The sequence below is a fragment of the Zea mays genome, chromosome 5 (genome assembly GCF_902167145.1).
Source record: "Zea mays cultivar B73 chromosome 5, Zm-B73-REFERENCE-NAM-5.0, whole genome shotgun sequence".
Lineage (NCBI taxonomy): Eukaryota > Viridiplantae > Streptophyta > Magnoliopsida > Poales > Poaceae > Zea > Zea mays.
Genome location: NC_050100.1, coordinates 138611329 through 138625672, shown reverse-complemented (window position 1 = coordinate 138625672; position 14344 = coordinate 138611329). Strand labels below are relative to the sequence as shown.

General features: G+C 49.4%; 1 protein-coding gene across 1 annotated transcript; it reads right to left on the bottom strand.

The window, feature by feature from the left end:
* Positions 1-9939: 9939 nt before the first annotated feature.
* Positions 9940-12265, bottom strand: LOC103628483 (L-type lectin-domain containing receptor kinase SIT2). The gene has a single exon (XM_020538471.2). The coding sequence runs from the start codon at positions 12194-12196 to the stop codon at positions 10085-10087; it is 2112 nt and encodes a 703-aa protein (XP_020394060.1). The 5' UTR covers positions 12197-12265; the 3' UTR covers positions 9940-10084.
* Positions 12266-14344: the final 2079 nt, after the last annotated feature.

The window sequence follows — 14344 nt, the reverse complement described above, 5'->3', positions numbered from 1 at the left end:
TTGGTAAAATACTCGACGGCGACGAAGGTGAACTTGAGGTTCCCTTGGGCCGTGGGTAGTGGCCCGACAATGTCTAGCCCCCAGCGTTGAAGTGGCCATGTGTGGGCGATCAGCTTTGTGAATTGCGAGGGGTTGCCCGAAGGGGGAGAGAACTTCTAGCAGGCTTCGCACGACCTCGTGACTCGATTTGCGGCGCAGATTATAGCGGGCCAGTAGAAACCTTGACGGATCACCTTGGCAGCGAGGGCCCTGGGCCCCGAGTGAGAGCCGCAAGTGCCGCTGTGGACTTCGCGCAGGATCTGGAGGCCTTCGGTCTCTGTGACACATTTGAGCATGGGTTGACTGATCCCTTTCTTGTATAGCTGGCCCTCAATAAGTGAAGTTCTGGCTTCGGTGTTTGAGGCGCTTGGCCTCGTTGACATCGCCTGGATGGTAATATCCTTGCAAGAACAAGGATATTGGGGCCCGCCAGTCTTCGGCCATGATGAGGTTGACAATGCGATGGCCCTCGGCGTTGGTGGTTATTTGCAGACCCTCTGGGTTGCGGACGGCTGGTGTGCTAATGACGTGGTAGAACACGTCGGAGGGCAGGGCTTTGCCTCTGGCTGCTGCTTTGGCTAACGCGTCAGCTTCTTCGTTCCTAGCGTGGTCCACATGCTGCAGGGTGAAACCCTTGAATTGTTTCTCAAGACTGCGAATGGTCGTAAGATACTGCAGAAGGGCAGGGTCTTTTGCTGAATAGTCTTTTTCGATCTGGCCAGCAACGACTTTGGAGTCTGTCTTGATTATGCAGGTGGCCACGCCGAGTGCTTTCAGCTTGCGAAGGCCTAGGATAACGGCTTCGTATTCTGCTATGTTATTTGTGCACCTGTCGGATTCCAGAGCGAAGCTGAGGCGTGCTGCGTATCTGTGCTTGATGCCGGTGGGTGATGTGATAATTGCAGCCGCGCCTGCCCCCGCATGGCACCATGCGCCATCACAGTGGATGGTCCACACCTTCTCTGAGGGCTCTTCTTGCTGCCGTGCCGGCCCTGTCCAGTCAACGATGAAATCTGCGAGGACTTGCAACTTGATTGCTGTCCTGGGCTCGAAGGTGATGTGGTATTTAGAGAGTTCGGCTGCCCATTTGGCGATACGGACGGACGCCTCCGAATTTCTGAATAATTCGCCGAGTCCCCTGTCCGTGGTGACCCGCACCTTGAACGCTTCGAAGTAGTGGCGCAACTTGCGCGATGCCATGATGACTGTGTAGGCAATTTTTCTAACTCCGTCATGTTGCATTTGGAAGTCGTGAGGACTTCGGAGACGTAATAAACTGGACACTGTCGAGTTGTGCCCTCTCTGTCCTGCTCTTGGACCAACGCTACGCTGACTGCGTGTGGCGAAGCTGCGACATAGAGCAACAGAGGTAGCGAGGGGTCAGGGCTTGTAAGGGTTGCCAATTCTGACAGGTGTTGTTTGAGTGATGCGAAGGCTGCCGCTTGCGCTGGTTCGCATGCAAAGTCTTTTGCGCCGCGTAGCGTCTTGAGGAAGGGTAGGCTTCGCTTTGCGGACTTGGAAATGAATCTATTGAGGGCAGCCAATCTGCCTATCAGGCGTTGGACGTCTCTGGTTGACTGCGGAGGCATCATGTTGATGATAGCCTGGATCTTGGTTGGGTTGGCCTCAATCCCGTGGTGCGACACCAGGTAGCCTAGTATCTTCCCTTGGCGAACTTCGAAGACACACTTTTCGGGGTTTAGGCGAAGTCGTGCTTCTCGCATGTTCGCGAATGTTTCTGCGAGGTCGGCTAGATGGTCCTCTTTGTTTTTGTTGGCGATGACGATGTCGTCCACATACGTGAAAATGTTCCGGCCTACTTGGCTCTCGAGTACCGTCTTGGTGAGGCGAGAGAAGGTGGACCCAGCGTTCTTTAGTCCCTCTGGCATTTTGACGAAGCAATACGTGCCGAAGGGCGTGATGAAACTGGTACTGGCCTTGTCTTCCTCCTTCATATATATTTGGTGATAGCCAGAGATGCAGTCGAGGAGTGACATGACTTCGCATCCGGCCGCACTATCGACGATCTTGTCGATCCGAGGCAGCGGGGAAATTATCCTTGGGGCAGGCCTTGTTGAGGCTGGTGAAATCGATGCACATCAGCCATTTGCCACTCTTCTTTTGCACCATGACTACGTTAGCGAGCCACGTAGGGTAGGCGACTCGTTCGATGAAATTGGTCTCAAGCAGGTGGTGTACCTCGGCTTTGGCGGCTTCTGTTTTTTCATCAGACATTTTGCGCAGCCTCTGCTTCTTTGGCCGCACCGAAGGGTCGATGCCCGGGCTGTGTTCAATGATAGAGCGACTGACTCCGACCAGGTCGAGCGCAGACCAGGCGAAGACGTCCTTATTTCTGGAAAGACAGGAGATGAGTCTCTCCTCATCTTGCAAAGTTAGGTCTTTGCTTATGATGACCGTTTGCTTGGGCATTGCCTAGTCAAGGGGAACTGTCTTCGTTCCATCGTTGCTCTGCAGCTGTGCCTTTTCATGCTCGTTGGCGGTTGGGCGGGTAGCCTCGGGGGCCTCGCGCTGCATCGTAAGACAGTGTACGTTCCGTTGCCCTAGAACGAAGTCTCTTTCAATGTTGCGCGCGGTCTGCTGGTTGCCATAGACTGTGATCACGCCTTGCGGACCCGATATTTTCATGCACAGGTAAAGTCCGTGAATGGCCGCTTCAAACTTGTTCATGGAGCCTCGACCCATTATGGCGTTGTACGGGTATACCATGTCGACGATGTCGAAGGTGACCTGCTCACTTCGTGCATTGGGTGCTACACCGAAGGACAAGGGTAGCTCTATCTTGCCCACGAGAAAGGTGCCCTTGCCGCCGAAGCCATATAGGGGGTTGTCCGAAGGCTTAAGTAAACTGTGGCTGATGCCCATGCGGTCGAAGGCGTGGAGGAAAATGATGTCCGCCTGGCTGCCGTTGTCAACTAAGACTTTGTGCAGGTCCCAGCCTACCACACTGCAGTTGATTACCATGGCGTCAATGTGGGGTGCGCTGCACAGGTCGACGTCTCTGGCGTCAAAGGTCAACGACACGTGGGACCACTTCGTTTGCACGACTGGGCCGGTGACGGCGACGTGGTTGATGCTTCGGTAGTGGTCCCTCTTCTGTCGCTTTGTTTTGAAGTCGACATTGGACCCCCCAGTGATCATGTGAATGACTCCGCGATACGGCTGATCAGCGAAGTCTTCTTGTTTTGGTGCTTGGGGGTGATTTGGGTGGTGGATGTTTGGCTGATGCGGGTGCGGAGGCCGTAGTGGAGGTGGTACAACTTGTACCTCCTGGTGGTGTTGGTATGCATGGTTAGGTGGATGTTGAGCGGGGCCGTGGTTGTATGGTTGTGGGAGGTGGTGTTGATATGTGTGCGCGACAACTCTTAGGTTGTCGGCTGGTTGCGCCCGAGACATCCTGTCCCTGGTGGCCTTCATTTCCGGGCAGTCCCTCGTTGGGTGCGCGCAATCTTCACCGTGAAACAGGCAGTAAAATCTGCGCGGCTGCTGCTCCCGTCCTCGGCCCCGACCACGGGTGCCATTGCCGCGTCCCTGGGGGGATAATCTTGACGGTGAGGGGCCTCACCGGCGGGGTGCTGGTCGGCAATGTTATGCACCTGCTGCTGACTGCGGCTGTCCCGACCAGAGTCTGACTGTGAAGGTCTTGTCCATGTTCGGCTGGACTGCGGAGGGTCCTTGGGTTTCCTCTGGGACTCGACCTTGCGCTGGTGGAGCTCTTCGAATCTGGCATATTTTTCAAACAGCTGATAGAGCTCTTGGAGGTTCTTGGGTGGGTCCCTGATGCAGTGACTGTAAAGGACGCCAGCCCGAAGGCCACTGATGGCGTAGTGAATGGCAATTTGGTCGTCGACCGAAGGCAGTTGTGACTTAAGAGTCAGGAACTTGCGGTAGTACTCCCGCAGGGTTTCTTTCTCTAGCTGCTTGCAGAGTGACAGTTCGGCCAAGGCATCGGTGTCTGGGTGGTACCCTTGGAAGTTGAGCAGAAATTTGTCTCGGAGACTTCTCCAGGAGTCGATAGACAATGGGCGCAACCTAGTGTACTAGGTTAGGGCCAGACCCTCGAGGGCGATGATGAAGGACTTGGCCATCGTGGCGTCGTCCCCTCCGGATGATGCGACAGCAACTTGATAGCTCATGATGTATTGTGCTGGGTCGGTGCTGCCATTGTACTTGGGGTAGGTCCCTGCCCTGAAGTTAGCGGGCCATGGTGACACTTGCAGTTGCGGCGCCAGGGGACTCTGCTCATCAAGGTAGTTGATGCCTTGGAATGCTGCAGCGTGTGGGATGAAGGGTCCGCGCTGAGGAATGAATAGGTCTCCGACTGGCGCGCGCTGCTGGAGGGGCGGGCCGTGCTGCAGATCATGTTGGCCTTCGTGCTGCATGAGCGCAATCTCTTGCTCGAGTTCCTGAGCCCTCTGCTCCTCATCTTGTATCATCTGGCGCACCTTGGCCTGGCGGAAACACGTTGGCGCTTGGCCTCAAGGATTTCTTTCTGCTTCTAGAGATTGCGGTTCTTGATGCGGAGGGCCCACAGCTGTAGCTGTTATTCTGCTGAAATGACGATGACTTCGCCGTCCTCTGTGGCATCCTCGCCCTCTAGCGGAGCGAAGCCTGGGGGTGGTTCCTGTGGTTGTCCTCCGGAGCTGCAGGTGCGGTGGCTGTCCTCGGGAGTTGGTTGGTCGTTGCGCTGTCTCTTGCTGACAGCGTCGTCTTCGCAGGCTTCTTGATGGGTAGTGTCTGCAAGGGCCTTGCCCTTTTTCTCGGCTAGCAGCGCCGCCTTCGCTGCTTTATCAACGGATGGGGCTGCCTTCGAGCTAGCTCTCTTGGGTGCCATCGCGGGTGGTTTGTTCGTAGCACGAACGGTGGGCACCAAATGTTGGAACTTGCTCTCCTGGGCAAGATGATCCAACGGGGGAGTGAAAGGAATGCAAACAAGGTTTTAACTCGAGATGGCGATTGCTCTATTAATCCAGCCTCTCAAGGGCACTGTACGGGGGTATTTATAGGTGGCTGAGCGCCCAACGTCTTGATGTAAGGACGCATGTGCCCTCAGGCACCTGGACTATCCCCGGAATATTCCCATAAGGGAGGGTTACAGACTGTCATTACAGAAAAGTCATTACAAATCGGGCCCATAACACACTTCTCCGTGCGGGGCCTGTTACAATGGGCCGAATCCCACGTGGGCCTCTAGGTTGGGTGAGGGCGAGGGAAGGGGCGACTCCGTCGTAGGCCTTCGTCTTGCAGTGTAGAGGACAAAGGGTGGACCTCGCCGGTGGACCTCGCCGGTCGTTTTGCTTCCGTTGGTGCAGCGAGGTCGACGAAGGCTTGGAGCGAAGGGTAGTGTCTTCGCCTTCGCCCCAACAGCGACCACAAGAACAACAAGAGCAAGATCAACCTTCTTTCTCAACGATGATGCATCCCCCAACTCATGATGATGGACAGGTTCTTCAAGAAGAGGCGTGTGATCAAGGGGGAGCACAAGAAGAACAAGCTATGGAGGAAGAAGCACCACTAGCCCCTCCAACTCAAGTCCGAGCGAGGATCCAAAGGAATCACCCCGTCGATTAGATATTGTGTGACATAAGCAAGGGAGTAACAACTCACTCACGTTTAGCTAATTTTGTGAGCATTACTCGTTTGTCTCTTCTATTGAGCCTTTCAGGGTAGAAGAGGCCTTGCAAGATCCGGACTTGGTGTTGGCCATGAAGGAAGAGCTCAACAACTTCAAGAGGAATGAAGTTTGGAGCATGGTGCCACGACCCAAGCAAAATGTTGTGGGAACCAAGTGGGTGTTCCACAACAAGCAAGACGAGCACGGGGTGGTGACACGAAATAAGGCTCGACTTGTGGCAAAAGGTTATGCCCAAGTCGCAGGTTTGGATTTCGAGGAGACTTTTGCTCCTGTGGCTAGGCTAGAGTCTATTCGCATTCTATTAGCCTATGCCGCTCACCACTCTTTCAGGTTGTTTCAAATGGATGTGAAGAGCGCTTTCCTCAAAGGGCCAATCAAGGAGGAGGTATACGTGGAACAACCCCCTGGCTTTGAGGATGACAGGTATCCCGACCACGTTTTTAAGCTCTCTAAGGCTCTCTATGGACTTAAGCAAGCCCCAAGAGCATGGTATGAATGCCTTAGAGATTTCTTAATTGCTAATGCTTTCAAGGTTGGGAAAGCCGATCCCACTCTTTTCACTAAGACTTGTGAAGGTGATCTTTTTGTGTGCTAAATTTATGTCGATGACATAATATTTGGTTCTACTAACCAAAAGTCTTGTGAGGAGTTTAGCAGGGTGATGACTCAAAAGTTTGAGATGTCGATGATGGGTGAGTTGAACTACTTCCTTGGGTTCCAAGTGAAGCAACTCAAGGACGGCACCTTCATCTCCCAAACGAAGTACACTCAAGATCTTCTCAAGCGGTTTGGGATGAAGGACGCCAAGCCCGCGAAGACACCAATGGGAACCGACGAACATGTCGACCTCAACAAAGGAGGTAAGTCTGTTGATCAAAAGGCATACCGGTCTATGATAGGTTCCTTGCTTTATTTATGTGCTAGTAGACCGGATATTATGCTTAGCGTATGCATGTGTGCTAGATTTCAATCCGACCCAAGGGAATGTCACCTTGTGGCCGTTAAGCGAATTCTTAGGTATTTAGTTGCTACGCCTTGCTTCGGGATCTGGTATCTAAAGGGGTCTACCTTTGACTTAATTGGATATTCACACTCCGATTATGCTGGATGCAAGGTTGATAGGAAGAGTACATCAGGGACGTGCCAATTCCTAGGAAGGTCCCTGGTGTCGTGGAGCTCAAAGAAACAAACTTCTGTTGCCCTATCCACCGCTGAGGCCGAGTATGTTGCCGCAGGACAGTGTTGCGCGCAACTACTTTGGATGAGGCAAACCCTCCGAGACTTTGGCTACAGTCTGAGCAAAGTCCCACTCCTATGTGATAATGAGAGTGCAATCCGCATGGCGGATAATCCTGTTGAACACAGCCGCACTAATCACATAGACATCCGACATCACTTTCTGCGAGACCACCAGCAAAAGGGAGATATCGAGGTGTTCCATATTAGCACCAAGAACCAGCTAGCCGATATCTTTACCAAGCCATTAGATGAGAAAACCTTTTGCAGTCTGCGTAGTGAGCTAAATGTCTTAGATTCGCGTAACTTGGATTGATCTATAGCATACATGTGTTTTATGCCTTTGATCATGTTACTTTATGTATTTATATAATTTATTGCTTATTTATGGTGCTCAAGTTGTGCAAGGGATCCCCGGACCTCATAAGTCCATGTGTGAATGATGCACATATTTAGGGGGAGAAGTGCTACAACTTGACCCTTTGAGACTAATCCTTGTGTTTGAGTTACTTGATGTAGTCTCAAAGGTGCATTGAAAGGGAAAGGTGAACTTGGACCATGCAAAGACTTCCACTGTACTCTGATATTAGTGTACTTAATTCCAAGTTCATTTGTATGCTCCTATTGCCTTTTTGCTCTTAATTGACATTTTTGGTGAGGCAATGGGGTTAAAGGGCCAATAATGATCCCATTTTGGTGCTTAATGCCAAAGGGGGAGAAATTAAGGCCAAAGCAAATGGATCAGCTACCACTTGAGAATTTTGAAAATAGTAGAGTTAGAACTTTTGATTTGTCAAAATACTCTTATTGTCAAAATTTGGTCTCTTGTGGGGAGAATTTATGATTATGGGAAAAAGAGGGAGTTTTTGGATCTTGATCAATTTCACTCTTGAAATATCTCTCTTTATGCCCAAACAAGTGAGTTTGACTTAGAGATAAGAAAATGAATTTGATTTGCAAAAACAAACCAAGTGGTGGCAAAGAATGATCCAAATATGCAAATTAGAGTAAAAAACAATTTGGTCCTTATTTGCATCGATGTAGCACTTATTTGTGTTGCTTTTTGATGTGTTGTTATAAATCACCAAAAAGGGGAAGATTGAAAGGGAAATGTGCTTTTGGGCCATTTCTATAATGTTTTGGTGATTAAGTGTCCAACACATAGTGAGTGAGATATTATGTGCCAAACAAGCAAAAAGTGCAAATCATGTAACAAGGTACGTTTCTAGACTTAGTACATTGTTTTGAGTACTAACATATTTTGTCTAAGTGCTAGAAACAGAGAAAAGAAAAGAAGAAAAGGATTGCAAGTGACTTGGATGTGTACAGCCAAAGTCCAACTCGGTCTGGCACACCGGACTGTCCGGTGGTGCACCGGACAGTGTCCGGTGTGCCAGGCTGAACTCCGGTGAACAGGCCGCTCTTGGGAAATGTTTGGCGGCGTACGGCTATAATTCACCGGACAGCTACAGTGACTGTCCGGTGGCGCACCGGACTGTCCGGTGCGCCACCTGACAGAAGGCAACTTTGGCCTTCCTTGTTGGTCTCCAACGGCTCCTAGCTGCCTTGGGGCTATAAAAGGGACCCCTAGGCGCATGGAGGAGACACACAAGCTGACTAGAAACATTCTAAGACTCCAAGACTCCAACTTCATGCATTCGATTCTTTGAGATAGTGACTTGAGCTCCATTTCAGTTGAAAACTCCATGCGTTGTGTTTTGAGCACAAGTTGTGACTTGTGTGCGTGATTGTGCTCTTAATTTGAGTCTTGTGTGTGTTGCTCTCCCCTCCCTTACTTTCGTGCTTCTTTTGTGATCATCTTTGTAAGGGCGAGAGGCTCCAAGTTGTGGAGATTCCTCGCAAACGGGAGAAAGACTAAGAAAAGAACACTGTGGTATTCAAGTTGATCATTGGATCACTTGAAAGGGGTTGAGTGCAACCCTCGTCCATTGGGACGCCGCAACGTGGAAGTAGGCAAGTGCTACTTGGCCGAACCACAGGATAGAATCGCGTGTCTCTTGTGATTGCCTTCTCATTGATTGTCCGTGTTCGCAAGAGCTCACAGACTTGATTAACTTGCACTAACATCTTTATAATCAAGTTTGTGGAATTTAGTGTTGAATTTTACAAGATCACCTATTCACCCCCCCTCTAGGTGCTGTCATCAATCTGACTGAGGTAAATTTGAGTATCGTGGAGATTATGTAAATGAATGAGTTTATAAAATTTAGGATTAGGTAGTGATGGATTCCTTCTATCACGACGACTCGATCGATTCTGTGTTCTCGTTGATTTAAACGATTTTCATAAAAGCTGACTAAAAAGCTGGACATTTTGGCAGGCCGCGTCAGCTTCTGGCAGCCACAGTCAGCAAAAAAAAGCTAAAACAAACACGACCTTAAAGGCATGTTTGGGAATGCTTCTTTTCAATAATTTAAGGTTCGTTCTAACTTCTTTCATCCAAACAGGTCTAACTCCACGAGCTCTAGCTTTGAAAAAATTCCTGAAGCTCCTCATAAGGTGTTTAAAAAACATTGTTATCATATATTCTCATGAAGTTGCACGAAAATTACCCACCCCGCCACTAGTTAAATAACATACCGTTTCGGTTGCCTCTCGCGAAACATCAAGGGTGATCAAGAAAACTCACACAAATCAGTTGTATTAAAGAAGTCGGAGTCCATGTGCAAGCCAAACACTTCTAGAACCCACTTCAACAATTTGTTAGAGTTATTTAATGGTGAAATTTAAAAAACTAAAGCTGCAATTTTTTAACGACAAGACGAAACTATTAAACATAATTAGTTCATGATTTGCTAATGTGATGTTATAGTAAACATTTGTTAATTATGGATTAATTAGGTTTAAAATTTTGTCTCGCTGTTTATATTAGTTTTCAATTATGTAATTAATTTTATAATTAAACTATATCTTTAATACTTGTAACGAGCATTCAACCATTAGATATGATATGAGCTGAACTTTAGTCCCTATAACCTAGCACCACCGGCTGAGTCAGGTGACCATGTTCCGCAGTGAAGTGAAATTCTACAGCTGAAAGAACTACTCCTATTTAGGAAGGTACGAGCGGTACATGAAATGATGAAAACTTCAACATATGGTTACATAATTATTAAGAAGCTAAAACCATGGATTTCATCGTCCTCCAGAGAGGTCCGACACTGTACCGAAGCTTGACGTGAGCTGTGGATACGACATGACCGTTGGGCTGAAAGCATTGCTCTGCAACACTCTCAGCACGTTAGCGTTCAGCTTGGTAGGCGTCAGCTCAGGAAGTGGCATGTCACCGTCGAAGTACTCCATTATTTTCCGCATGCTTGGTCTTGAGCTAGGAAACGGATGCAGGCACAGAAGTCCAATCTTCAGCACGGTGCATGCCTCGTCAGCATCGTAGCCGTCGTCAAGATATTGGACCCTCCTATCCACTGCTTCTGTGAGCGACCCATTCTTCCAGTGCTCGAGAACCCAATCGACCAAAAAAAACTGACGGTCTCGCCGCCCCTCGGCGGTGCTCTGCATCATCATCATCATCAGTGGTCTTTTGCCGCAGGTGACCTCGAGAAGGAACATGCCGAAGGCGAACACGTCCGTGTCAGTGGAGGCCTTGCCCGTGCGCACCAGTTCAGGAGCCAGGTACCCCATGGTGCCAACCATGTGTGTCGTCTGCGGGTCCGTGCCATGGTCATACAGCCTCGCAAGGCCGAAATCACCAAGCCGCCCGTTCATCTCATGGTCGAGGAGAACGTTGCTTGCCTTGACGTCCCGGTGGATCACGACCTTGTCCCACTTCTCGTGGAGGTAGAGCAGAGCTGAGGCAATTCCTTTGATCACCTGGAACCTCTGGGACCAGTTCAGAGTTGGGTCACTACGGTGCCCGTCGTCCCCACTGCAGCAATGGATGTACTTGTCAAGGCTGCCATTCGCCATGTAGTCATAGACTAGGAACAGCTCGCCTTTCCTCCGGCAGTAGCCAAGCAGCTGCACGAGGTTGCGATGCCGGAGCTTGCCGATGCTGACGACCTCGGAGATGAACTCCTTCATCCCTTGCCTCGACTCGTGAGACATGCTCTTCACTGCGATGTCGATGGTACCGCCGTTGGATCCTGGCACCGGGAGCACTCCTTTGTACACCTTCCCGAACCCTCCTTCTCCGAGCAGGTGCTTCCTTTTGAATCCGCCTGTAGCGCGCCACAGCTCCCTGTAGGAGAAGCGGTGCGGGCCGAACTCGGCCTCCCAGTCCTCTCGCACCTCAGCGTACCTCCATCTCGTCAACGCAACCATGGCGGTCGCAGCGCCTACTGCCAGAATGAGCACGGCAGTGGAAACCGGCAGGATGATCTCCAGGAGCTTGGACCGAGGCTTGGGGCCAACACGCGGCAGCCTCGGCAGCTTGGACACATCAATGGGTGGAGCCGGAGTGTTGATTCCGAAGCTCCAGCCGAGCACGTAGTCCCGCACGTTGATGGGCCCAGCTGTGGCGGAGAAGCCGACGTACGCCGGGTCTCCCAGCACCGCCGACAGGTCATAGGTCGTAGACAGCAGCGGCCTGGAAGGTTTGGCGGCCGCTCTGAGCTCAGCCAGCGTCACGTTGATCCGCGTGCTCCTCTCGTCGTAGTCCACCCACAGCTGCATCTCGCTGTGGTCGTTCAGTGTCAGGTTCCTGAAAGCGCCGCCGCTCTCGTCGTCGTAGAACCCGGCGGCCGCGGAGGACAGGGAGGTGGCACCGTTGATGTCGATGCCCACATGGTTGTCGTTCATGTCGTGCAGCTCGCTGTTCTGGTAGGTGTCGAGCTCGACGGCGAAGATGCGGTTGCTCGGCTTGCCGTCGTCCTTGCTGTTCACGAGGCCGAAGTACATCCCCGGCGTAGCGCCAGCGAAACTAGTGTTGGCGGGCGCGATGAAGAAGGCCATCCCGTCGTCGCTGAGCAGAGGGTACGTGTTGACGATGCTGAAAACGAAGCAGGCTGAGAAGGACTGCACTTTGCCGTTGGGCGTCTTGCGAAAATGAAGAGGGGTCGGGTACAGGGCGTGGCCTTTGAGGTAGCTTGTGCCAGTAGACAGATCAAGGAGGCCACCATTTGTGACCGTGACGGCGCCCTCGAGGTTGAAGCTGGATTGGGTGAAGCCGGTGACGACAAACTGGTCGTCTCCGGTGGCCAAAGACGCAATTGCGAGGCCTAACAAGAGGAAGAGGACGAGATGACGATGAACCGGGACGGCAAGATGTGTTTCTTTTGGGCTAAGCATGGTGTTTGCTTTGCGCTCTGCAAAGCCGCACCCGCGCCATGTATTTTATTTGCAGCAGCTGCTAAGCAGGAACTTCCGGACAGTGCGTTCCAGAAACGTTTTCCTCTTCAAAATTAGCGGCTTTGAAGCTGATGCGTGTCGCATAAAGTTTCTGTAAATCTTCTCCTCATTAAACTAAATTTCTTACTGATTTTTCTAGGACAAAATCATTGATTTGTTTAAGCACATATGTTACACTAATAAAACCAACCATGTCTAGCAGTTTATACATAGTTTATTCAAAACATTGTTTTTATACTATTCTACACCTCTACAGCTTAGACTACTGTAATGTTCGCAAAATAAAATTTAAATATAAATGTAAGAATGAGTAAGCTGCTGGTAAGCCCGTGTGGCCCTCTTGATTTTCTTATTTTTTACGCGTACATATCGTAAGTCTATACCAAACTTTTTTATGAACGAAATGAGCTGCCATGAGCCCATGACCTGTCTGGGCACTCAAGACTGAACAGATCACTAGAGAGAGACGAATGAGTCTTAAATCCACGGACCAAAATAGTGATCATAAAGAAGAAAAATGAATAATAGTCAATTAAAAATTCTTCGCAAAAACTTGACCTGTTCCAAATTTGACCCACTTCTGTTCTACCTATGAAAGTCACAGAAACCAACTTATGGCACGTTGACTCTAGGAACAACTAGGACTTAAATTAGATTACTGTGAAAGCAAAATAAATAAGATCCAAAGCAAAGCCCAAACTAAAGAACCTTCACTACAGCACGTACAGTCACTTTCGGTGGCTAGAGGCCACCGAAAATAGGACCATAGCCGCCGAAAATAAGCTTATCACACTACTGCTAACTGGTTTACTAAACAAACTAAACACGATTAAAGAGAAGCACGCCTTCAGAAAAAAAAAATGTGACGCCAAGAACTGACTGAACATAACTCTCTAAAATTCAGTGTAACAGCAGAGAAACTAGCTGCTAGTTCACGGAAGGAATAAAATGATTTATGGTGAATACAAGGTTGATATGAGCCTTGTGGTTTGATTTTGTGATGAGTGATTGTCAGTATAGTAGTGCCTTGGGTTGAATTGGATGAACCAACCTGGTCTTATCTGTGCAACATGCATATATCTTGGCTTGTGATGCGCAAGGTGTCCAGTCCGGTGACAGTGGTCAACAATAAAAGTGAAATTCACGTGGTTTTGTGTTGATGGATCAGGAGTGTAAATGAAGGGTGCTAGGTCATCGAGGGACTAAAGAAGTTGGATTACTAGCTAGTAGCTGCCATGGCTGATACTAGGGACATCGACAGACGTGAGTACATGGCAGAGAGGATCGTACCACTGGTGGAGTTGAGGACTGGCAGAACACATGTCTAAGACGTGGGAGACACATATATGCAGTTGAATCCTCTGCATTAACTTCCAGAAAAGTAGCTGCCAGCCGGTCTCCACACTCCAGTGGCTAGAAGTTACTGCAAAGGAATGGCTTCCCACATATAGTGTAATACCCACTTTGTAAGAAAGATCTAAATGGAGAAAATTACATTTATTTATAGATATGTGTGTTATCTCTATTCATTATTACATGTGGACATCTCACTTACAAAAAAAAATAACAAATGACACCTAAAATAATACATGCATCATGCTGGGATTTTATTTTGTGTGCATTTGGTGACAATATAGAAATAGTGTGACAAGAAATATATTAAAGTCCAAAAAGGTAATTTAAGGTCTAACAAAGAGTCTAGAAGTGAGAAAGGAAGAAAAGAAATATTATATAATACAAAACAAAATGTAAAATTCTATCCATAGTGGTAATATTAAAATCTATCTTTATTTGAGTGCAAAAGTAACATGTATATTTGGAGTTTAAATTGGAAATCTAAACAAAAAGGGGAAAAGATAAACCAGAAAAAAAAGATAAAGGAGAACTCTATTTGCGGGCCAACTTACATGAATTCGGCCCATCAGTAGAAACACCTCGCGAGGCTCAGGTCCCTCCCCACGCACGACGCTGATAGCTCTCTGACCCACGCGCTCGCCTGGATTCTTGGCTACTGACGGGGTGGCCCCACATCCCAGTCTGTGCGCCCAACGCCTGGAGAACTCTCCCAGCCGCCATCCCAACGACTCG

Bases quoted from the DNA above. Each gene is read 5' to 3' on its own strand.
- LOC103628483 (XM_020538471.2), bottom strand. From the start codon at position 12,196: ATGCTTAGCCCAAAAGAAACACATCTTGCCGTCCCGGTTCATCGTCAT.